The sequence below is a fragment of the Zootoca vivipara genome, chromosome 12 (genome assembly GCF_965207765.1).
Source record: "Zootoca vivipara chromosome 12, rZooViv2.hap1.1, whole genome shotgun sequence".
NCBI lineage: Eukaryota > Metazoa > Chordata > Lepidosauria > Squamata > Lacertidae > Zootoca > Zootoca vivipara.
In genome coordinates, this window is record NC_142595.1 from 26,325,335 (window position 1) to 26,349,594 (window position 24,260).

The 24,260-nt window shown below is 47.8% G+C and overlaps 1 protein-coding gene across 3 annotated transcripts in view; it reads left to right on the forward strand.

The window, feature by feature from the left end:
- The window catches only part of CACNB1 (calcium voltage-gated channel auxiliary subunit beta 1), a 53,351-nt gene that overhangs the window by 12,784 nt on the left and 16,307 nt on the right, over nucleotides 1-24,260 (forward strand). The window contains exons 1-6 of one of the 3 annotated variants that reach the window (XM_060281511.2): nucleotides 2,130-2,330; nucleotides 10,746-10,865; nucleotides 15,597-15,719; nucleotides 15,999-16,135; nucleotides 22,198-22,274; nucleotides 23,036-23,193. In XM_060281511.2, the coding sequence (XP_060137494.1) occupies nucleotides 2,208-2,330; nucleotides 10,746-10,865; nucleotides 15,597-15,719; nucleotides 15,999-16,135; nucleotides 22,198-22,274; nucleotides 23,036-23,193 (738 nt within the window). In that variant the 5' untranslated portion in view covers nucleotides 2,130-2,207. Of the gene's footprint in view, nucleotides 1-2,129; nucleotides 2,331-10,745; nucleotides 10,866-15,596; nucleotides 15,720-15,998; nucleotides 16,136-22,197; nucleotides 22,275-23,035; nucleotides 23,194-24,260 lie in introns of those variants that run through there. The other 2 variants (XM_035134869.3, XM_035134873.3) reach the window with 2 other exon arrangements.

The window sequence follows — 24,260 nt, forward strand, 5'->3', positions numbered from 1 at the left end:
TATGGCTATAATGTTTAGATAGATTTGCTGTACGTTATAGAGCTGCTCAGGAATGGCCCAGCTACGGAGACAAACTAGGCTGATCGCCAAAGTTCTGGGTACATCTGCCTTGGCTACATTCAGATATCACAGTAAACTATGGCTTACCACATTGGGGACAAGCTTGAGCCTCCTGTGCTCCATGTTCTCCTCTCCTCTCAGGAGAGGAAACACTCAGGAGCTTTCACTTCAGTTTTTGGCTAACCACAGTTTAGTGTTACACCCAAACCCTTTAGTGTATCTAATCTTAACTATGGTTAGATGCAAAATGTAAGCTTCATAATTCAGTTTGAAGCAAACCAGCGTGTTGGGTTTAGATAAAACATCAAGCTGCACTGCAGTTAAATTTAAAAAATGGAGATATGGAAGCCTCTAAACTCCTCCTTATTGCTGTGTAGGAGCTGAAGGCTCACCTAGGCTTGTTCCATTCAGGAACAATCATGATTTATCAAAAGGATGGGGAATCTGTGGCTCTCCAAGATGTTGTCGGAATCCAGCTTCTATCAGCCCCAGCAAGCATGGCCAATAGTCTGGAATTGTGGCAGTTGTAGTCCAACAGCATTTGGAGGATCCTAGGTTCACCATCCCTGGTTTATTGTGACATCCAAACCAATCCTGTGTCTTCAAAAGGGATCTTCTGGATGTACATTTGTACGAGCTGCACAGACACAGCTTTTTAGCTCATAAGCTTGATGCATTCCACGTGACACGATCAAAAGCTTTCTGCTCTGAGTCAGCCACCCAGGACACACATGCAGTTGTGAAGGGGAGAGAATAAGGAGTGGCAGGCATTATGAATGAAAATGAGAAAATAATATCCCAGTCATCTCTTTTTATATGCTATGTTGTGCTATCATTTAATGTGCTATTTGTGGCTGCTTAGCATACATGTAATCCTAAAGCGTCAAGGGCAAAATTTGAATTCTCCTAGGGCAGTGGTTTTCAACCCATGTGCCATGACCCCCTGGGGTGCCTTGAATGATAGCCAGGGGTGCTGTGGGCAACACTGGCCTCTGTCCCTCTTTCCTTCCCTCCCTCCTCTGATGCCCTCTTGCGTCTCTGCCTCCCAAAGGCTTGCATGGCCTGTTTGTTGCAGCAGCCCTGGCTACCAGCTCCCCAGGCGAATGGTGCCTCTGGGGCAGGCCAGGGGGTGCTTCCCAGGCCCCTGTGGGTCACCTCTCTTTGAGGCAGGGGGGCAGCTCAGAGACATGGGGCAGCAGCTGCAGTTGCCCAGAGGACTCCAAAGGAGAGGGGAGAGGAGAGGAGGCTTAGGGAACACTCCACAAGGGTGGGTGTTCAAAAAGGGGTGAGAAGCTGCCAGCTCTGCAGGCAAGGGGTGACATAACTGGACTCCTGAGCCCCACAGGGGTGCCGCAGAAAGAATGGAGTTGGTCAAGGGAGCCGTGGACTCAAAAAGGTTGCAAACCTCTGTCCTAGGGCATCAGAAACCTTTGGGCCAGTCCCGGAACTAAACTTCTATCATGCACAACCCCCAGCCACACTGCCTTGTCAATAAGTACCAATTGCCTTGTATTTACACAGTAGCCTATTAAGCACACCATTTGTTACGCACGCACCCCCTTTGTAGCCCCCCTCCCGAACACTGAGTTCAGAAGAAAGCATGCAAGCTAAATGGCTTCATTCAAAATAAGAATAATCGGCAAGCATTTCATTGACTTGCACAATTAGATTTGTGCAGAATCTGAAGCATCCTTGGCGTTACTTGGAAAGTAGTGTCCCCATATGAACCTGAGCTTAGCATATAAGCTTTTGATGTATACCTACACAGCGAGTTACTGACCATGGAGGTGGGTGGGTGGGAATCTGGAGCCTCCTGATAAAATTGAAACTGAGACTTTTAAAATGAGTTGGGTCCCCGCTTCCCTGCCATCAAGTCAGGTCTGTTGGAAGAGCTGGGTTTACAAAGCAGAATAAGCTATTCTAACCCCTAATATCCCATATTGCAGAGGCTTCCCTTAAAATGCCTGGCTCTCCTCAAGGCTCTTCTCTTTCTTACTTACTAACACCCCCACCCCACCCTCCACCAACTCAGAGAATTGGCTCCAATAGAGGAGTCAACCAGAATGACTCCTGGCATAGCCTTGTACCCCCACCCCCACTGCTGGGATGTTCAGTCCCTGGGCTAAATATACCCCAGCAGTTTGCAAATGTTGCAGTATGTTTGTAACCCGAGCCCCCAGCCATCAGGCAGAGCCACCTCTGTCCACATAATACCAGGCCCAGGCAGCATGGAGACGCCCGGCGACAAGGACCACCCCAGGCCCGTTCTGGTGAGCACTTGCACCCCCTCACCCTCACAGGCCTCAGGAGGGAGACCCCTTTTCTGTGCCGTGCCATCCATCATCCACTCTGCCATTAGCTTGCCCCCCACCCCGCCTTCGGGCTCTGAGCTCAAAATAGACTTCATGGGGTCTTCCATCCCACTGTGCTAGAAAACCTGTTAATCTGGCACTTCTTCCCCTACTCATTGCACCCTCCCCCAATTCTCTATACTCCATTCCCTAGCAGGCCCATCTTCTGCCCACTCCATTGCCCAGGAAACCCACCTCCTGCCCCGGTCCCCTGCAAGGATATTAAAGCCCTTCTGCAAATCTCCCCTTACAGCTCTAACGTATCGTCGTGGTTGGTACAGTGGATCTTTTTATTTAGATGTGGATTAGCTGCTGGTCTGTTCCAAATGTATTTTTAATGTTCATATTTCTTCCAACTGTACTTATTTGGTTGGCAGGCTGTTACTAACCCCTGCTTAGATGTAAGAACTTTGGGGTCTCTCCTGAAATGTTTCAACCCTGAAAGTGGTACTGTTTGAGAGCTGGAAGACGTGTATGAAATCACCTTTCTTGTATGTGTAGTTTAGCAGGGCAAAATGGAGTGGGCGGAGAGGAAATCTGCCATTATTTGAATGCACTTTTATTATATCTGTTGTGGTGACAAAGAATCCATGTCAGCAGCTGTGAGTAGAGCAACAGGGAATTGTGGCAATTTTGGATTTATTGATCCCTGGAACAAAATGTTATAGACTCTTTGTTTCCCCTTCCCAGTGATATACCTATCACCGTTCCTTTTCCTAATCCATTCATTACCTGGTGGTTTTGACCACACAAAGGGACATTATTCATTAATTCTGACATGTGCTCTGGAAGAGAGTAAGAATGGTTGTATTGTCCCCGACGCTCAAACTCCAGTATATCTGGCAACCCACAGCCAGAGCTCTTTGTAATTCACAGAAAAGCCTATCCAGACCTACAGTAGATGCTCCTCTTTTTGCTAAAGAGGATGCCTGGTGCTTGGGGAGGCAGGGGAGGTGGTGCTTAAGCAGACCCTCCAACAATTCTCCGATGAAAATAGGGACATCCCATTCCATAATGATAATTTTATTATTTATACCCCACACATCGTATTGGGCTGCCCCAGCACCCTGGGCAGCTTCCAACATATATAAAAACATAATAAAACATTAAACATTTAAAAAACTTCCCTATACAGGGAAGTTTAATAATAGTTCCATACCCTCCAACATTTCTCCCATGAAAATAGGGGCATCCTAAGGAAAAGCGGGACATTCAGGGATCAAATCAGAAACCGGGACACCTTCTCTCAATCAGGGACGTCCCTGGAAATAGGGACACTTGGAGGGTCTGGCTTAAGTGATAGGGGATCATCCTTTCTCTTATTCCAAGAAGATTTAGGATCTTCTTTAGTTTCAATTGGCATGTGAAGTGGAGGAGGAGAAGGCTGTGAGTGTAGACAGGCAGGATGCAATTCTTGCATGCTGTGCAACAATATGGTGTGTGTTGCAGAAAAGATGTATAATTTGTACTGAGAGGGGGGCATAGACCTCATTGGCAGAGCGAATGCTTTGAAAGCAAAAGGTCCCAGGTTCAATCCCCAGCATCTCCAGGTAGGGTCGGGAAAGACTGAAACCCCGGAGAGCCACTGCTATCATTACAAGATAATATAGAACTCAATGACCCGTGGTGTGACTTAATATAAAATGCCTCCCTGTGTATATTAGTGCTCACTCACCCTCATCTCTTCTGAGCTGCTGAATAGTCAATGTTCGCTTTGACAGTTTTTGCATGTGAGACTCATGGCACCATGCTGGACATATCTACAGTACTCAGAAATATGCCTTGTTGAGTTTGGTGTGGCTTATGCCCATAGAAGGGGGCATAGGATTGCAGCTTTAAATCTGCTTCCAATTAAGTATATTTGTAACAGAAAAAATGGCACTGGTGACAATGTGTATTCTCTCTCTCCCCCCCCCCCCAATTACGTTCTGCCCTGTTTTAACAGCAGGCACATATGACACTAGACAGCTGAAAGCCAGTTTAGTATCTTGCGTGAAATAGATGTAAGATGTTCAGGGTGTTCTTTTTAAAAACAAACCCAAGACAGAAACTCTGTTCCTGGAATGTGTTATGCAAATGCAGCAAACTCCGTTTGGTTTTAAGATGTTTGTGTTCTTTTATTTAATTGCATAATATTGGAAGTAAAAAAATGCCAGGGGTTGGAGTAGTAGCGTGAATGTGGAAAGGACGGGCAATGGGGCTTTGGAGGGCAAGAGAATCCACCAGGGCAGTTAGCGTTTGGAAGTGTTTGGAAGTAGAAGATCCAAGTTCAAATTCCTGTTCCAGCTTTGAAACTTGCAAGCTGGTTTCTGGGAAGTCATGCACTGTCAGGGATTGTTCTGAGGATAAAATAAGGTTGGGTGTGTAATGTAAACTGCATTGAGATAGAAAGGAAAAGATATCTGAAATACTTAAGTGAAGGTGTATGGCATGGATGTTTTGGAAAAGGTAACTTTCGGTTAAAAAGTAACTATTTTAACATCCCAAAATCCACATTAGGGCAACACTTTGATTAGGCAAACCAAAATACCACAAAATGGGCTGGCCTAATAAAGAGACTGCATTTTCTTCTGGGTCAGCACAGCGACCTTTCCATTTTGTCATTAGATTTCAAGTGAGATGCATTGGTACACGGTTTGGGGAACTAGGATTGTGAGACTGTGCAGGAAGAACTCCTTGATATTTGGCCACGAAATCCTTGTGCCGGTCTTACTCCAGCACACTGTTCACAAACCAGTTTGTTTAGAGCGCATCGTCATAGCTGGATGCAGAGTGCCCAGCTCCTGCAAACATGGGTGAAGATCATTTACAGTAGATCAGACACATCTTGCTTCCTGGCCAGTTAAGTCCCCAGAGGTCATTTAGTGCCATTTAGGTCCCCTGAGGTCTCAGACTTCTTTGAACTCTACCTTCACTTTTTACTTATTCATAAGTCTGAAATCTAGCATGTGTGCACACACTGTTACCTTTAAAACACATTGAAAGCAAAACATTCTTTCCTTCAAAGAATTCAGGGCACTGCAGTTGGTTAAAGTTTGCTGGGAATTGTAACACTCCGAGGGGTAAGCTAGAATTCTTTGGAGGGAAAATGTGCTTCTGATGTGCTTTAAAGGTATAGGGTGTACATGGCTGTAGAACCTTGTTCTTTTAGAAAGACCCAGTGCTTGTGATCCAGAAAACCACAAGCATGCAAGGCTCCTTTTTACTTTGGAAAGACAGAGACTGGAGTTATTAACATGAAACAATGGTTCATGTAAACAGACCTGTTTCTCATTGAAACAACCCAAGTTCCAATGTGCTCTAAAACATTTCCACCACCGGACCCACTCTGAAAATTTCCAAGTTCTTAAATAGTGAGACCAGGCACACACACACACACACACAGGCACACATGCACAGCCCTGGCCACACACCAGCTTTGCTAATAAATGACACATAAATGAGTAAGCCAATTGCATCTCAGAGGCACGTCACCAGCTCTTGGCTCTTTTCATCTCCTGCCTGTAGCACATGAGGCTAAGCTACCAAACCAGCAAGCCTCTCAACCAGGTTTTCCTTTCTTCTCTCTCTCTCTTTTTCCAAAAGTGTGGCAGGCAGGGTTGTGGGGGTGGACATAGACAGCCAACTCTTCATCTGGATTTAACATCATTGGCTCTTTAGGTGCCTTCAGCCTCTGTCTTTCTGGAAGTGTCGAGCTTCCCCATCCTCTGACCTCCTCTTTGCCCAATTGGGGAGGTGCTTCTGGTGCCCCTCACCTTATTAGGGCCGCCACCTGCCAGGATGTCCTTGTACGAGCTGGATGATGATTCAGAAGCGGTGAGTAATGCGTCCTGGCTGATTTGGGTCCTTCCCCGCACTATCCATGCCTGCCTGTTGCTAGCTCATCTTGGGGGGGGGGTCCTCCTCTCATCAGCACCATGGTTTTTTCATTCTTTTATGTTCGCCTTCCACTCTGAATCCCGTTTGCTCTCTGAATCTCAGCTCTTCCTTTCCACCCTTCTCTCTTTTCAAAGAATGTTCTCCTCTACTAGATAAATCAAAAGGTCCCCAAAAGAGGATAATGTGACATCCTGGTCCCAAATCCCTTCTGTGGGGATTAGTCCTTGACTGCCACTCTGGCAGGTCTCTTCATTTGTACTGTGGGGATGTTCCTGGCTCCATCTTTTCCCAAATATTGGTTTTGTCAGGAAAAGTTTTGTGTGGTGTGTGTTTCGTTAGTAGGGATGTTTCCGGGTTTCTGTCTAGGCATGATCACTACAGAAGATGATGTAGATTCCTAAAACACTGTCATTTATGTAAAGAATATTCAGGGTTTTATTATAGGGGGAAGGAGTTTGGGTAGATCTATTGTAACCTCACCTCCTCCTTAATTCCAGATGTTGGTGAACATCAGGCTGAGGTTGCTACACCTGAGGTGCAAGCACACCTTTTGGAGGTCTGGGATCTTGTGCGTTCTGTGTGTGCAGACTCCCCCTCCCCATCTCTCTTTAAGTAACCCATGGGTATGCAAACTAAGGCCCGGGTGCTGGATCCGGCCCAATCGCCTTCTAAATCCGGCCCATGGACAGTCCGGGAATCAGCGTGTTTTGACATGAGTAGAATGTGTCCTTTTATTTAAAATGCAACTCTGGGTTGCTTATGGGGCATAGGAATTTGTTCAATATTATTTTCTTCAAAATATAGTCCGGGCCCCCACAAGCTCTGAGGGACAGTGGACCGGCCCCCTGCTGAAAAAGTTTGCTGACTCCTGAGTAATCTCATCCTGTCAAGCTCAGAGAAGCTACCACTATGTGGGCTTCCCAATTTTGGAGTAGAATTGGAGGGCAAAAAGTTAAGTTGTGGGCATTTAGGAGAACAGAGAGAGTGTGTGTTTTGCTCAGCTATGTTTTGCTCAGGACCACCCATGGCTAGCTGGCTTTGGGTTAGGTGGAGGTGTTCTTTGTAGCTTTAGCCGTCTCTATCCAAAGCTGTTGTAGCTCTTTGCTAGGAAGTGCCATCTTTGCAGGCTGCTATGATTCCTCTCCTTGCAACTTTACAATTTGTAGTGATGCCCACTCTCTGGTCTCACTTGCCTTCTGGGAAACTGGCATGGAAAGGCTTTCCTTATTTATAAATCTGCTCCACCTTCTCAACAGCATAGTTTCTCTTTTTGGTTTGGGGGGAGTGCTGTGACGTGCATTTGGGTTCTGCCTCTTATTCTGTTGTGACTGCATTTGATGAGGACCTGTTTTGTGTTTGCATCTTTCACAGCAAGGGAGTAGAGGGAAGGAGATCAATTGCAGATAATTAAATAGATTGTATCCCCCTGGAGTTCAACGCATATTTTAAAAAGCAAACCACTTCTGTTGGAGAGACGCCAGTAGATTTGGCTTTTGTTCTCAAGAAGTTGTCTGCATAGAATGGGGTGGAGGTGAGCCCCTTCCATCCTTTCCTTCCACATTGATTGACAGCTGCCTGTGGAGTTCTGACCCCCTTAAGAGTCCATCTTAGTCCTTGCAGTGAGCCTACTTTTCCTCTCCTAGCCTCATAGGGGGGCTTGCTAATTAACGGTGACATTTCAGCCCCTCACTCTCACCCCAGTCAAGCTACCTCTCTTCAGAAAAAGGGAAATAAGGCCCTTCTCATTTTGAGCCTTAATGAGCCATTCACAGGAAGAAAATGTCTCTTTCGAAAGAAAATAATCAAGAGCGATGGCAGGTTACAGATGAACAGAAAAATCCCACAACAATTCAGTTTAGGCCTTTTTATTGCTTTGTTAAGAAGGCAGAGGATAACTTTGTGAAGGAAAACCAAAATCTGGTCATAGCTATATATGAGGGGACTATGTGTGGTGTCCTCACTTGGGAACGGGTATGCCAAGATTCAGTAACTGTCAAGAAAATCACCTGCTTAAGTTTTGTGTGCTCTTTCTTGGGAATAAGGCCCAGCAAACCCTGCGGTATTAACCTCTAGGTAAGTTTAGGAAGGACTAGGCTGGAAAGAGAAGCAAGAATCCTATCAAGTACTTTTATGATAAGATAGCATTATAGTATTTTTTATTTTATTTGCCAATGTAAGTACACACACACACACACACACACACACACACACACACACATGCTTTCTTAGGCAACGTGGTACCATTCGTTATCCTCCAACCTGTGGCTTTTTCGTGATTTTTTCAAGTTTTTTTAAAAATTGCTTTAAAAACTACTTTAGAGTCTATGCAGTTCCCTCTACTGCCATTCCAGCATTATTCGAAGCCTGGCTGACTGGTTTAAATCAGGCAGATTCACCAACCAACACACACACACACACACACACACACACACACACACACTGAACTCTCAGAAACATTACCTTCTCAATTACATTGTGGTGTTGGTTATGTTCCAGTTTGTGCTTATAGATTGTAAATGTTCATGTATACCACCCTGAAAATGATTTTTGGGTGAAGGTGTGGCTTATTAAAAATATATATTTAAAAATCTACCTTCTTACAGAAAAATATATATTCCATGGAACAGAAACCGCCTGTGCCAAGAGACCATATAAAATAGGCAAATGCCTCCAAGAATTATCCTTTGCTTTTATTCAGTTATGTGCTTTTATGCTTTAATTTATTAATTTGGGTTTCGCATAATTTTATTCAGATTGGCACAAATACATTTATTTTGTTTTAATACTGTATTTGTTAAAAGAAGGACCATTTTCCCTTTCAGCGGGTCCTGCTGTGATCTGCCAGGGAAATCCCGTCATTTTAAGCTGGTCTGTGTTGTAGTTCTATTTGTGTGCGAGGTAAAATCTCCTGATATTACCCTGTGTTAGTTATTTCCATACTGCTCAATTTTTATTTTGTGACGGTCTTGATGACTAGATACAAATAAACGTAACTGAAACCTCGCTCAGTCGCTCCTAGTTATGCAGAGCTGACTCAGTACAGTATTCTCTTTCCATGTTTTATACTATAAGTTAAAAGAAATGAATAGAAAGTTATTGTGTTGCCTGAAGCGGAGGAACGGATGTTGGCAACCCCTTTTCAACCAAGCTTCACTGTGCCCAGGACCAAGGCCAGTTATTTTGGCACCTGAGGAAGAAAAGCCCATGAGCAATTAGTTAATTGTTAGGTAACTAACAATTTGCTGCCTTTTTGTGAGACCAGTGTACAGTGGAACCTCGGTTTATGAACACCTCGGTTTATGAATTTTCGGTTTATGAACGCCGCGGACCCATCTGGAACGGATTAATTCACTTTCCATTACTTTTAATGGGAAAGTTCGCTTCAGTTTATGAACGCTTCAGTTTATGAACAGACTTCCGGAACCAATTACACCCATGTTTCAGTTTATGAACGCTTCAGTTTAAGTACTTCGCGGACCCGTCTGGAACGGATTAATCCACTTTCCATTACTTTCAATGGGAAAGTTTGCTTCAGTTTATGAACGGTTACTCCGCGGACCGTCTGGAACGGATTAATCCACTTTCCATTACTTTCAATGGGAAAGTTCGCTTCAGTTTATGAACGCTTCAGTTTATGAACAGACTTCCAGAACCAATTGTGTTCATAAACCGAGGTACCACTGTACTGTATAGGACTTGCGCTGTGTGTTCTTAGTGATGGCACCCATCCTTCTGTTTTCCATCTGGATGCAGATTTCATCCCTAGTTGTCCCTTGTTGATGTTGCATCTGGTCAGCAACTTCCTGCGCCCTTTGTCCAGCGCAGGAGAAGAACGTTAAAAACACTGTAGTCAACACGACTAAATTCACGAGTGCTGTCCAATATTCTGGGTGTAGTCTAAGCTCAGATTCCAAAGGCAAACAACCTCGCTAGCCTTATGGCTCAACAGCAGTAGGTACTCTCTAGTTTGAAAGCAGCAGATGGGATTCATTCCCCTACGAACAGTGCTCTGGCTGGGCTGCTTATGCTGCCCAGGAATGACAGGATGCAATGCCAGGATGCAGCGAAATGCTTTCCAGAGACCTAACCAGCAGGCAGATGATGTTGCTGGCTCAGGTGTGAGACAAGAGATGGGGAGGAAGCACAGGCTGCCAGCATCTGGTTATACCTGCTTGGTTAACAAAGGCCTTGCCTTAAGGTCGCATGAGGACCTGGGAGGCAGAGTCCTTGTTGATTTCCAGCAGTGGAGCATCTGCTTTGCATGTAGAAGGTTCAACCCACAGCATCTTCGGGTAGGATTAGGACAGACACCTGCTTTTGAAACCCTGGAGAGCCACTGCCAGTCAGAATGGACAGCACTAGATGGACTGATGGTTTGACTTGGTATAAGGCAGCTTCCTGTCTCCTAGCCTAACCCACCCCATCACCACCCCTCTTTTCTCCTCCTCCCTTTAGGGTTCTGCTGAGTCCTACACCAGTCGGCCCTCTGATTCCGATGTGTCGTTGGAGGAAGATCGTGAGGCCCTGCGCAAGGAGGCAGAGCGCCAAGCCCTAGCACAGCTGGAGAAGGCAAAGGTAAAGTAACTTCAAGCATCCTAGAGAAATTGCAGGGTAGGGTTGGGGGAGATGGTTTTCGTAATGCAGCCTGCTGGAGAAAGCTATCTGGCATCAGGATCTGATTCAAGACAGAGTCCCATTGAGATCCATGTGAGAGTCTGTGGGGAGCAGCTTATCCCGATGGCCCATCTTCCAGCATGTGAGAGAGGAAAGTAGGGGGTTTGTTTTGTCCCCACCAAGGAAACAACCCATCACAGCCTACACCTGCTGGGAGGGAATGCCATGGTTGCAACCCTGCCTGACTCAGCAGTGGGTGGTCTTGCTGGATCTGTGGACTTCAGGTCTTCCTTCCTTCCACTCTGCCACTCTCCCTCATTTTAATTTTTGCTTTATTTCTGTGGGTTGTTTCTTCCTGTAGCTTCCTGCCACGCCCACAGCATAGTTGGCCTCTTTTACAGGTGTTCTCCAGGGACGTGTCCCTTCCAGGGGTGGTCACAGCCGGTGTACGATTTGTTAAGGCGAGTTTCAAAATGCCGACTCTTGCCCACACTGCCTTACGTTAATTAAACAAGCTGTCTGTTACCAACCCTTGCAATTTAAGTGGGGGGGACATTAACCGCAATGATGCCCGGCCGGCTTATGGAAGCCTCAGTGGGATCAGTTAACTGACTTTTGGGCTCAGTGTTCATGCACACACAAACCAGGACTACACATTGATTTCCGTTGCTCCATATTTTGCTTCGGCTAGTTGGCCGATTGCCGCTGTGCTTTTGGACTCAGTAGGCCTCTACCTCTGAACCCCTGGCTGCAAAATATCCCTGCAGGAGAGCTTCCATCAAAATGCTAAAGGGGTTATTGAGCTAAGGATTCTGGATACGGATTCTGTGTTCTGGATACAATGCCAGCAGCGGGAGGAGCTGGAGCCAGCAGTGAGTAGGGCCAGAGCCAAAACCTAAAGTGGACAGAGCCCCTCCTTTCCTGCCCCCTCTTCCTCCTCCATCCACCAAGTTGCAAGGAGAAGGTTAGATAATTCTTTTTTTCCAGAGGTCTACATGAATTCTTACATAAGTTTCTCTTTCTTCCTTCGATCGCTGCATCTATTTCAGCTTTCTTCTCATCATCCCCCGCTCCCGCCTTCCTTCTATTCCTTAGGCTCCCACTACCTGCATGAAATTAGGCCAAGGGCTATCTTGGGCCACAGGTTCCCCAAGCTCATTCTAAAAGCTTCAAATCACACTATCCATTTGAATGGCGCACAGGAACAAACTGGCAGCTAGTGCTGCTCTTTCATGGCAGTGTAATAGGCTTTATCCTCAGTGAATAGCCTTGGCTATTCTATTACCGGATAAAATTTCCAAATCCTCTCCATAGACAAGCCCATGCAGTGTGCATTATAGTGGTCCAGCTTGGATGCTGTTAGAGCATGGATTACTGCAGCCAGAAGCAATCTCTCTCTTTCGGGTGGCAGCTGGATCACCAGCCAGAGCTGGCGAATGAAGCTGTGTGTTATGGATGCCACTTGGGCATCAAAGAGCAGAGCTGGATTGAAAATGATTTTGAAGCCATGCACGTGCTCTTTAATTGGGTCTCGTGAGCAAGAGTGGAGTTGGGGAGAGCCATACATAAAGGCACCCCTCCATCGAGAAACTCTGGGTCCCGCTCTCCACTCCCACAGAAGAAGGGTCAATGCCAGGAGTGAAAAAGGGATGCCAGGTAATGGAGATCATGAATGAGAGTGTGTTGATATTATGTCACAATAGCCAGCATGCGTTAAAATGGGCAATCCAAGTTACACAAAATCACTTTCAAATGGATAAAATGTGCTTAGTCTAGGAATCAGAGACCTCAGTTTCTGTTGTGTATCTTGCATGTGACAGGACCAAACAAGGCACCCAACGTGGGATTCTGCTGGGACCTACTACTTTCCCCCTCTGTTTGTTTGTCATTCTTTTGCCCATCCCAGCTTTCTGTTTCTGCAGAAACTCCAGTGAGTCACATGGGTGGCACCTTTTTCCATAGGTGCAACTGATAACAGAGCATTCCGTGCAAACGTCAACTTGTTTTGCTGAAAGGCATTCTGATGGTCCCAAAGAGACTTCTATTTTTAAATTTTGTTTTACTGTGTTCAATATCCCATCTTCTCTCCAAGGAGCTCAGGGCAGTGTGTGTGGTTCTTCCCCTCTTATCCTACGCTAAATGTGAGAAGGGCTGTGACTCAGTGGGTCAAGTGGGAATCATAGAGTTGGAAGGGATCCCGAGGGCCATCTGGTCTATGGCTGGCATGAAGAAACTCCTAGATTCAGATCCAGGTATCTGCAGGCAGGGCTGGGAAGGACTTACGCCTGAAACCTGGAGGGTCACTGGTGAGCAATGCTGAATTTGGGAACCAATGGGCTAACTTTATAAATGGTATCTTCCCCTGTTTTTCCTGACAACAACCTTGTGGTGTCAAATCAGATGGAGAGATGGTGACTGGCCCATTGAACGTCATGGCTGAGTGAAGATTTGAACCCAGGTGTTTTTGGCACTAGGCTATAACTCCAATCACCCTACCATGCTCGCTTTCAGACTGCCACATGGCTCACCATGTTCTTCACAACCGGCTCAAGCCCATCGATGCCCATAAATCTCAGGCTGGCCAGGCACCCGCAAATTCATTTGGCTAATGGCCATGGTAATGTTTTATCACGCCAGGAGGCAGAAGAGGGAAGAGGAAGCTTGAGTCATGTTCTCGATTGAAGCGAACTGGCCCCAGGAAGCAACGCCGCAAAAGCCAGGGGGCTCTGCTGCGGGTTGGCAGGGCCCCAGACCTCCTTTCAGCACACTCTGTTATGTACCCTACAGGTGTCTTGCTCTGGCTTGCCTTCCTAAGGTTGCATGTTTCTGCAGCAGGTGCCACAACCGCAGAAAATTGCCCAGAGGCTGCTCAAGAAAATCCATTCGTCCATCAAGTATTCACTTAGAACGTGGACTGGAAGCTGAGATGTGGGGCCTTAACCCTTGGATCTGGAAGAGCAATGCGGATGGGTTACTGAAGAATAGGAAGCAAGAGGGTGTTTGCAAATCAGAGGAATTGTCATAGGTGCCGTGCCTCCCCACAAACACATATACCCCAAACCAAGCATCCACTGCAGCCTATTCTATGCTTCTTTCAGGCCTCATTTCAGTAGGGAGGAGGGAGGCCTTATTGATGCCAACAAACACCTCTGCAGGTGACCTCTGCCTAGTTAAAATAGAGTGCACATAGCAAATTTTGAGCTGTTCCTACATCTTTAGGAAAGGACCAGGATTTAACGATTGAAATCCAAACAGAGTATGAGAGCAGAGACTCTCGGGTTTTTCCCCTGGTTGTGGGAGGGGGGTTGTTGGGATCTGGTTATTTAAAGTGTCATAGGGAAGGAAGGCAGAATCCCAAAGTGAGGTGGGTGAGTGGCCAGTGTAAGGGGGCCCTCCCCTGTGGTGTATTTCAACCTTGTGGGGATTCGCAGCTGGTCTTTCCAGAATTTCCCACTTGCTTGGGCCAGCAGGGGAAGTAGTGATGAGGAGGTCCTGCCATTTCTGCCCTAATCACACAAGCCATCCTTCCCTTCCCTGGAGCAGCGATTCCCACTTTCACGGCAGCCCTGGGACTTTGACGGATGCAATTAGCTAATTAAGCCTCCCAATCCCCCCCTTTCTTTACTGGCTCTTGGCGCAGCCTGTTGCCGCAGCAGCCCTCACAATTAGGATGCCTGAGGTGTTTTGACCGCCGGGATCTGGTCCAAACTCCTTGCTGCCAGGATGATCTGGGAGGGAGTGGCTGGCACCCAGAACATCCCTAGCTCTCTGACTCTGGGCTTTCAGCCAGCAAGTCTCATCCTTTGCCTTCATCAGCGGGTCTCATAGCTATCTGTTGACTAGGCTCGGGTTAACTGTGGGGCCTGGGGGTGGGGTGGGGGACAACTCTGCCTTGCTGCTTCAGGTAGAATTCATGCCAGGAGCGGCTGCTTGCTTTCCCACCACCTCCTCCTTGACAGTGAGCTAAGCAGAGCATAAAACCAGCCATTCTGTGGAAAAAGCCCCCTGGCCTACCTTGGACATTTTGGTGTGGCTTTTCCTGTTGAACAAACATGCACTCTTTGTTTTGCATCATTAGGAACGTAGGAAGCTGCCTTACACTGAGTCAGACCAATGGTCCATTTTGCTCTGTGATGCTGACACAGGCTGGAAGTGACTCTCCAGGCCCACTTGGAAACACTGGGGTTTGAACCCAGGGCTGCATTGCAGGGGGTTGGACTAGATGACCCTTGGGGTCCCTTCCAACTCGACAATTCTATGACCTCCTGCATACAAAGCAGATGATGTCCCACTGAGCTTTATATGTTGCTGTTTTGAATCATGTCTGGTGCTTCTGCTTGCCATGAGGAAGAACGAGACGCTATTCTGAGCATTGGAGCCCCAGTTTCCAACTTCTGGCGATTTCATTCAGTCACTCTTCTGGGTTCAGATGCATCAATGCCCATTGGCTTGAAAGTGTTTCTTCATAGCCAGAAGGGTTAAGAAGAACACATTCATCGATGCCTCTCTCCCCTTGCTTAGTAAAGAAGGGTGTTTCTCCCTTAGTGACCTGTTAAAAAGGCAGAAATGTGTAGGGGTTTTTTTGTAACTGGAAATAAATTTTCCTTTGTTGGAAAAGGGATTTGGATAGGGCACAATTTACCTGTGTTCCCCCTGCTTTGCTAAAAACACCTCTGTATTTTCGTTTTGCAGACCAAACCAGTGGCATTTGCTGTGAGAACGAACGTGGGCTACAATCCATCTCCCAATGACGATGTGCCGGTCCAAGGCCTGTCTATTTCCTTTGAACCCAAAGACTTCCTTCATATCAAAGAGGTACAATGTGTCACACAGGACCCTGGTCTCCTGTCCCCCCACCCCATTACTCTTTAAGTTGTGCAGCAGCTGGGCAAGAAAGGGGCTGTGAGAGGCTCTCTTGAGCATCTCCCTTCTCTGCATGGGGTCCAAATGTGCGAGCGACAGTGAGGGGTGATCTGGTGGGGCAAGCTGGTGGTCCATCCACTCACACATGCACACCCACAAGCTACAGCCTCATCTCTCCACGCCTGCTCCGGGTGTCTCACGCTTTGGATGTTTTGCCCCCCTGCGCTCCAGAAATACAACAATGACTGGTGGATCGGACGCCTGGTCAAAGAAGGCTGCGAGGTCGGCTTCATCCCCAGCCCCGTCAAGCTGGAGAACATGCGGATGCTACAGGAGCAAAAGATGAGGCAGCACCGACTCAGCTCCAGGTGGGTTGGGATGCAGGAGGAGGAGGAGGCTCCTGAGCCACCCAGAATCCTCTGCATAGAAGGTCCCACATTCAGCCCCTGCCATCTTCCGGGAAAGGCTGTCTCGTAACAGGGCTGAGAAATCCTCTTCCTAAAAAGCTCCATGGCTTCTACCAGGCATACTTGGCAATACCTGCCAGGATGGACTTTAGGCCACATTCACACCATACATTTACAGAACAGGGAAACCACTTTAACCAGTCATGTATCCCCCCCCCCCAATAATTCTGGGAGCCGTGGTTTGTGAAGGGTGCTGAGAGTTGTTTGAAGGCCCCTTTATTCCACTTCCAGAGCTACAGTTTGCACAGATTTAATAATCAGTTCCTCTTCCCAGGGAGCTCTGGGAATTGTAGATCTGGGAGGGATAAAGGAGGCCTCCTAACAGCTCTCAGGACCCTTAACAAACGGCAGCTCCCAGGTACCGTCCTTGCATAGCCAACCTTCCTCCACAATCAAGAGAGCTAGCAACTTGCTTTTATCAAAAGAGAAAAAATCTGAGGACTTTATCTACATTGACCTTAAGAGATTTTGTATTCACTGTTGTGTATTGAGTCAATGGATTTTATATCTGTGTTATTATTGTCTGTATTTGCATTAGGATAAAGTATCTGCCTTTTGGTTCCAGAGGGTACCGCTACTATTGGTTCATTTAAGCTGCTGTATTTGGATCCTCTGTCTTATTGGTTCCCTCCAAAAGGCAGCACTGTGATTGCCTGATATTGTTCCCTCCAAAATGTATCCCTTTCTAGCTAGTTCCCTGTCCCTATAAATGTAGCCTTCCTGCCCTCACAGTCAGTCTTGTTCACTTTAATAAAGAGCTGTTACTAGAGAACTGTCTCCAGCATATTATGTCAAGAGAGCTGAAATCACAAACCCCACGTCACAACAACTGGCGACGAAGGTGGGATCCGGAATGCTGGGGAGCGGTTAAACACAACCCTGCCTCAGAGTCCGGATTGCAGCTGAGAACAAGACTCACTGGCCAGCTGAGAAGACGACCCTGCCCGCTAGGACAATGGAGAGTCCAAGGGTATTGGAGCCCTTCCAGCCATCAGAGCCCCACACCTGGGAAGACTATGTCGAATGCTTCGAGTTCTTCGCAGTGGCTCAAGGGATCACCGATGCCAGCAAAAGAAGGGCCACATTCCTGAGCTACTGTGGGCCCGAGACCTTCAAGCTGGCCAAGGCATTGCTTGCTCCAGCGAAGCTGAGTGAGACATCTCTCAAAGATATTCTTGCCTGCCTAACGAGCCACTTGGCGCCTACTGAGACCAAGATGGCCCGGCGGATGGAGTTCCATAAGAGGCAGCAGCGTGCTGGGGAGTCTGTATCCACATTTCTGGCTGAACTCCGGAAGCTCGCTCAGCACTGCGGCTTCCAAAATCTGGAAGAGACTCTCCTGGATCGGTTTATTGGGGGTCTGAGCAGCAAGAAAGCCAGAAGACGCATCGTGGCTAAAGAAGAGGTTACCCTTGCTTCAGCCTTGAAGGAGGCCACCGCCACGGAGAATTATGAAAGAGAGGAGCTTGATGCCAGTCGCAAGGCCACTAAGCCACAGATAGAAGTTGTGCATGCCATGGACGAGCTAGAGGCTACTCCAAGCCAGAGCCCAGTCCGTGGGGTCGAGTCGGTGCGTCAGGCCTGCACAGTGCACAGAGATCACCAAGGCAGTTGCCCAGGTTGTGGCGGAAACCATGAAAGGAAGAGTTGTCGTTTCAGGGATGCTATGTGCCGGACGTGCGGAAAGACGGGTCACATCGCCAGGGCCTGTAGATCGGCGGCGTCGGGAGCGACTGGAGCATCGCAGACCGCCCACAGCAACTCGTTTTCTAAAGGACTGCCACTACGTAACGGAGATCAACGGGAGGGCCGTGCAGTTTCCAGCGCAAGGCAAGGCACACGTCAAGGTGAAGATTGAGGGTCAGCAGTGCAACATGGAGGTGGACTCCGGATCTGCATTCACCATCGTGTCGGACCAGACCGCGAAAACATTCTTCCCCAGGGGTAAGTTGCCCCCTCTGGAGCCCTTCCCGGCAACCTTGCAGTCGTACTCAGCAGGCCGCATCCATGTTATGGGAATGTGTGCCGTGAGAGTACAGTTCCGGGACAAACAGGCTGTACTCAAACTGGTGATTGCGAAGGGCAGTCGCCCCAGTCTCCTGGGCACTGACTGGTTCCCCGCCCTGGGACTGAGTATCTCAGGGCTTAATTCAATCCAAACCTGCCCTGAGATGAGCGACGTATTATGCAAGGAATTTGCTGGTCTCTTTAATGGAGAGTTGACTTCGAGTTGGACCCCGGGGTGGCTCCAATCCGACTCAAACCAAGGCGAGTGCCATTTGCACTGCAACCCAAGATCGAGGCAGAGCTGGATAAATTGGTCAAGCAGGGAGTTCTCTCACCCGTGGACTCTGCTAAGTGGGAGACTCCAATCGTCACGCCCCTTAAAGCAAATGGGGAAGTCAGGATATGTGCAGATTACAAATGTATTATCAATAAGGCACTCAGGGGAAACTCATACCCCATTCCAGTCGTATCACATCTGTTGGCTAAACTGGCTGGGGGCAAGGTGTTCGCCAAAATTGACCTGGCATAAGCTTACCAACAGCTGCCAGTAACCCCACAATCAGCGGAAGCACAGACTATTGTCACACATAAAGGGGCGTTCAGAGTTAACAGATTACAGTTCGGAGTTTGTGTGGCCCCAGGGATTTTTCAAGGGCTCATGGAATGCCTGTTAAGAGGTCTGCCGGGGGTCTTGCCATTTTTTGATGACGTTTTGATTGCTGGAAAAGACCCACAGGAACTGGTTGCGCGTGTCCGTGCAGTGTTGCTCAAGTTCAAGGAGGTGGGGTTGCAACTAAAAAAAGAAAAATGCAGTTTTGGGGTGCCAACTGTGGATTTCTTGGGGTTTAAAATTGATGCATCAGGCATCCACCCCACAGATGCTAAGATTAAGGCCATCATCGAGGCACCACAACCACAGAACAAGACGGAGTTGCAGTCATTCCTGGGACTTATTAACTTTTATCATTCGTTCTTACCCCAGAAAGCTTCGGTAGCTGAACCATTACATAGACTTTTGCAGAAAAAGAATGTGTGGCGATGGGGGCGGGAGCAGCAGAAGGCTTTTGACTCCTTGCGAGAAATGCTGAGTAGCAGGAGCGTCCTTGCTCATTATGATGAGTCGAAGCCGCTGGTCCTGGCATGTGATGCCTCTCAATACGGCCTGGGGGCTGTGCTGAGTCATAGGGAACCGGATGGGTCGGAAAAGCCCATCTCTTTCTATTCCCGTACGTTGTCACCCACGGAGCGCAACTATGCTCAAATTGATAAAGAGGCACTAGCAATTGTGTCAGGAATCAAAAGGTTCTATGATTATTTGTACGGTCGCCATTTCTCCATTGAAACGGACCACAAACCACTGTTAGGGTTGTTCAACCCAACCAAACAAACGCCACAAATTCTCTCCCCCAGAATGTTGCGTTGGTCAATATTCCTGAATGGGTTCCAGTACACCTTGACCCATGTGCCGGGGAAACAGTTGTGCCACGCTGATGCGCTGAGTCGATTGCCCCTTCCTGGCGGGAGCAATGAGGATCCTGCTCCGGCGGAGCACATTATGATGCTAGAAACACTTCCGGGGGCTCCTGTAACAGCTACTGATATAGCTGAGAAAACGAGGAAAGATGCTGTTCTCTCCCGTGTGCTCACTTGGGTGGGGAGGGGGTGGCCAGGTGGTCCGCATGAAGAAAAATTCAGGCCTTATGCGACAAGGCAGCACGAATTGTCCATGCATAAGGGTTGTCTCCTATGGGGAGATAGGGTGATCATCCCAGCACCACTGAGAAACAGGGTTCTTGAGACGCTTCACATGGGACACCCGGGAATGGTCAGGATGAAGTCGCTAGCCCGATGTTATGTGTGGTGGCCTGGAATGGACCAGAACATAGAACAATGGGTACGAACATGCAAGGCATGCCAAGAGGTGCGGCCAGAAGTGGCCAGAGCACCAGTCCACTGGTGGGAGCAGTCCAGGACTCCCTGGAGCCGGCTGCACATAGATTTTGCTGGGCCATTCCAAGGGAAGGTCTTTTTGGTTATCGTTGATGCATATTCCAAATGGTTAGAAGTGGCGATGGTCCCTAGCATGGCAGCAGCTGCCGTAATCAAGGTGTTGAGGCAGCTCTTTGCAACCCATGGGTTACCTGAGACCATTGTATCAGATAATGGGGCAGCTTTTGTATCCCAAGAATTCAGGGCATTCTTGGCTGATAACTTCATAAGAGGGGTCACATCCGCGCCCTTTCACCCATCCTCCAATGGGCAGGCTGAGCGCATGGTAAGAACAGCCAAAGAATCCATTGCGCGCTTAATGGAGGGTAACTGGTCGGCTCGCATTGCGCGAATGTTATTTTTGCAGCATGCGACGCCGTGTACGGCGACGGGCAAGTCGCCAGCCGAGCTGCTCTTAGGTAGAAGACTGGTAACGGTGCTGGATTATGTCCACCCAGATAAAATGCCAAACCGTAATTCAAGAGCAACCCCCCAGGCTGAGACTGACACAACAAGGTATCTCGCCCCTGAAGATCTGGTCTGGGTGAGGAACTATTCACGAGGTCCGCGGTGGGTGGCCGGTGTGATCACCCGGGCTAGTGGACCTGTGTCCTATTATGTGACCTTGGAAAATGGGCAAGTTTGGAAGAGACATATAGATCAGCTGAGGCGCCGGGCGCTCAGCAGGGAGGAGTCAGATAATTCATCCCTGGCTAATGACGCACAGCTGCGAGACCAGAGTGAAGATGGCCCAGAGGTGCAGTCACCAGGGGCTTCAGCAAATGAACCAGGGTCTGCTAGTCCTCAGGATGACGAGGTACAGGTAGGGGACCCTGAGATGTCTGGGACTCCATCTGTTCCTGACGAAACCCCTATAGCAGCCCCTCCACCACAGGTAACACCCAATCCAGAACCTGCAACACCTGTTGTCAGGAGATCAAGTAGAAGTTGTAGGACCCCACAGTACCTGAGGGATTACGTCTGCTGTGCTCACTAGGGGTGTGTGTGTTGTGTATTGAGTCAATGGATTTTATATCTGTGTTATTATTGTCTGTATTTGCATTAGGATAAAGTATCTGCCTTTTGGTTCCAGAGGGTACAGCTACTATTGGTTCATTTAAGCTGCTGTATTTGGATCCTCTGTCTTATTGGTTTCCTCCAAAAGGCAGCACTGTGATTGCCTGATATTGTTCCCTCCAAAATGTATCCCCTTCTAGCTAGTTCCCTGTCCCTATAAATGTAGCTTTGCTCTCCTCAGACCTCAGTCTTTAATAAAGAAGTGTTACTAGAGAACTGTCTCCAGCATGTTATGTCAAGAGAGCTGAAATCACAAACCCCACGTCACAACATTCACTTAAGAGTGAATAGATGTCTGTCAATTTCAGACCATCTTTCCTCTAGAGGCCTGTGGTTATTTTCTGAAACGTGTTCTCCAGAGTAAAACTAAAATGAGTAAAACGGACATGCATCCCACTAGTCTAACACACCCTGACCCCGACTGCAAAATGTGGATCTTAAGATCCATGTGAAAGTCTCTCTAAGTGGATGCCCAATCCACTTGAGCTAGCCTTGTCTGTCCTTTGAAGACAAATGGGAGACCAACTCTGCCTTAGCCTCCGTGCAATTTACACCAGTTCATGCCTATTTCATTCTTGTAGTCCCCATGGCTAATGCCAATTCATTCTGTGTAGTGTCTAAGGGATGGGACACTTGACAGTTGAGCTAATCTGAAACTGGAGCGTAGATCTGTGGTGCAAGTCCATTGTGTTAACAGGGCAGAATGCCATGTTGATGGATGGGCATCCAAGGACAATGAAGCCTTACTTGGATACAGAAGTTAATTTTTTTGCAAGTGAAAAAGTTCTGAGCTTGGACTCAGAGGCTCTTCCCCCTTGTCACAGCTCTTCCCCATCCCAAAACCTCTTCCTCTTTCCCTGCCTCACGTTAATGGCTCTTCTGTCTTGCAGTAAATCAGGAGACAACTCCACCTCCAGCCTGGGAGATGTGGTGACTGGCCCCCGGAGACCCACCCCGCCTGCCACTGGTAAGGCTACTCACGCCCAGCAGAGAACGGCATAACTGCCACCACCATCCCAGATGGATACTTTTGCATATTTCTGTGGGACGAGGAGTGTTCGAAGCATCAGAAGGGCATTGCTCACCTGCACCTGCAACGGAAAGAGGTGGTCGTGTTAGACTTTTCCAGTTCATCCTGTAGGTGGGGATGTCATACAGGTATTTGAATCCTCTCCCACTTAAAAAACAACAACTCCTTGCTGATCAAAAACTAATGCAGTGGGCAGAGGAGGTTCCAGTCCAGCCTGCTCCCTGGCTGTACTAGTCCCCACCACCACCACTGTTGCAAGGAAATATTTTTTAACTTGGGAGGATTTTCAAAAACAAAACACAGGATCCCCATCTGAAGCGGTACAATCCATGCCGTCAGTTCAGGGCTTTAATCCATGTATAGACGAGGCCTAAATTCTATCCTAATAGCCACATGGCAGGCTTCTCATTGCCTAATCGCCACCTCCCTCTCCCCCGTATGCTCATTTACTGTGGAAATTTGGAGTTTTCCATTCCATTCCATTTATTTATTTATGCTCCTCTTCTGGATACACAAATCAGTTTATTTATTTTGTTTCTGGGTGTTCCTTCTCATTTGTTTTTCTCGCCCTATTCCATTAGTGCTTTTCATTCTTTGGTTGTTGTTGTTGTTGCATTTTCCCCCTGTTTTTTTTTCTTTTCCCCTTTCCTCCCCTACCTTTTATCTCCTTCCTCCCTCACCCTCCATCCTCCTCCCAGGTACCTTGGACATGACTAACTTAGCTTATGACCCAGACGCCCTTGACTTAGAGGAGGAGGAGGAGGCCACCGAGGAGAACCACCGAACCCCCAAGACTAGTGTTAGCAGCGTCACCACGCCCCCCTCCACCACCAAGCGCCGCCCCTTCTTTAAGAAGGTAATGGTGCCCCCCTTGCCTTGCACCTGCTTGCTGTGCCATCCTAAGTATGCCTGCCTGTGTGTGTAGGCTTGTTTCTGCCCAGAGATCAAGCGCTTTCATGCAAATGATGGGGGTGATAGGAGTGGCATGTTCTGGAAGTGGGTTTGAGGTCCTGATCTCCCATTGGCGGAGAGCATAAGCTGGGGGGATGCACACCCCGAGCCGATTTGTTGCATATTACGAGGAAAAGACCAACATGGACAATGGTTATAAAGTGTATACGTGATTGTGTTTGTCACCTGCCTGAGCATATAAAAGGCATGTTTCAGAAGGGTATGTTCCAGTGATCACACATTCTCCATCCTTGTATGAGTTAAAAGATGCATTGGCAACCAACTCATACCCTCACTTGGGCTTTGGTGGAAGATGTGTCCAATATAATGTGCTTCCTTTCCCCTCTTCCCCCTGCCTTAAGCATCCTGAGAAATCTAGTAATCGAACAGTGATCCCTCCGTCCCCTGGGAAGGATAACAATGCAATGCTCTAGTAATCCTCTTCATCCAGGAATGACTGTGGGCAGGATTCCTGCATTGCATTGGGTTGACCCAGATGACCCTCAGGGTTCCCTTCCAACTCTACAATTCTATGATTCTCCCATTTCTTTTTCCCAGTGTAAACCCTTGAAAGTCAAAGGTCCCAATCACCCCCCATGGGAAACATGCAAGTGGTATGTTCCATGCGTCCCTCCCTTATGTGGATACTAAGAACGCTCCACTTCTTATAATCCATCCCCTTACCTGTGGGAATTATAGCAATGGAACGTTCCAGCATGGGAGAGAAGTGAATGAAATAGTCAAGCCATTTCCCTTCACTTTGACGTAGGACTGGAACACCCCATAATAAAGCACGAATATGGGATGTTCCAGTGGCTTTCCCACTCCACATAAGAGGGGCATTCCTACTGGTGACCCACCCTTGCCCTGTAAATTCCATCGAGGTATGGCATTTGCCTCCACAGGCCCTTCTTTTCCTCCTTGCGGATCAAATAGTGGGAGGAAGTTGTCTGGAGGGATGCTGGTTGCTAA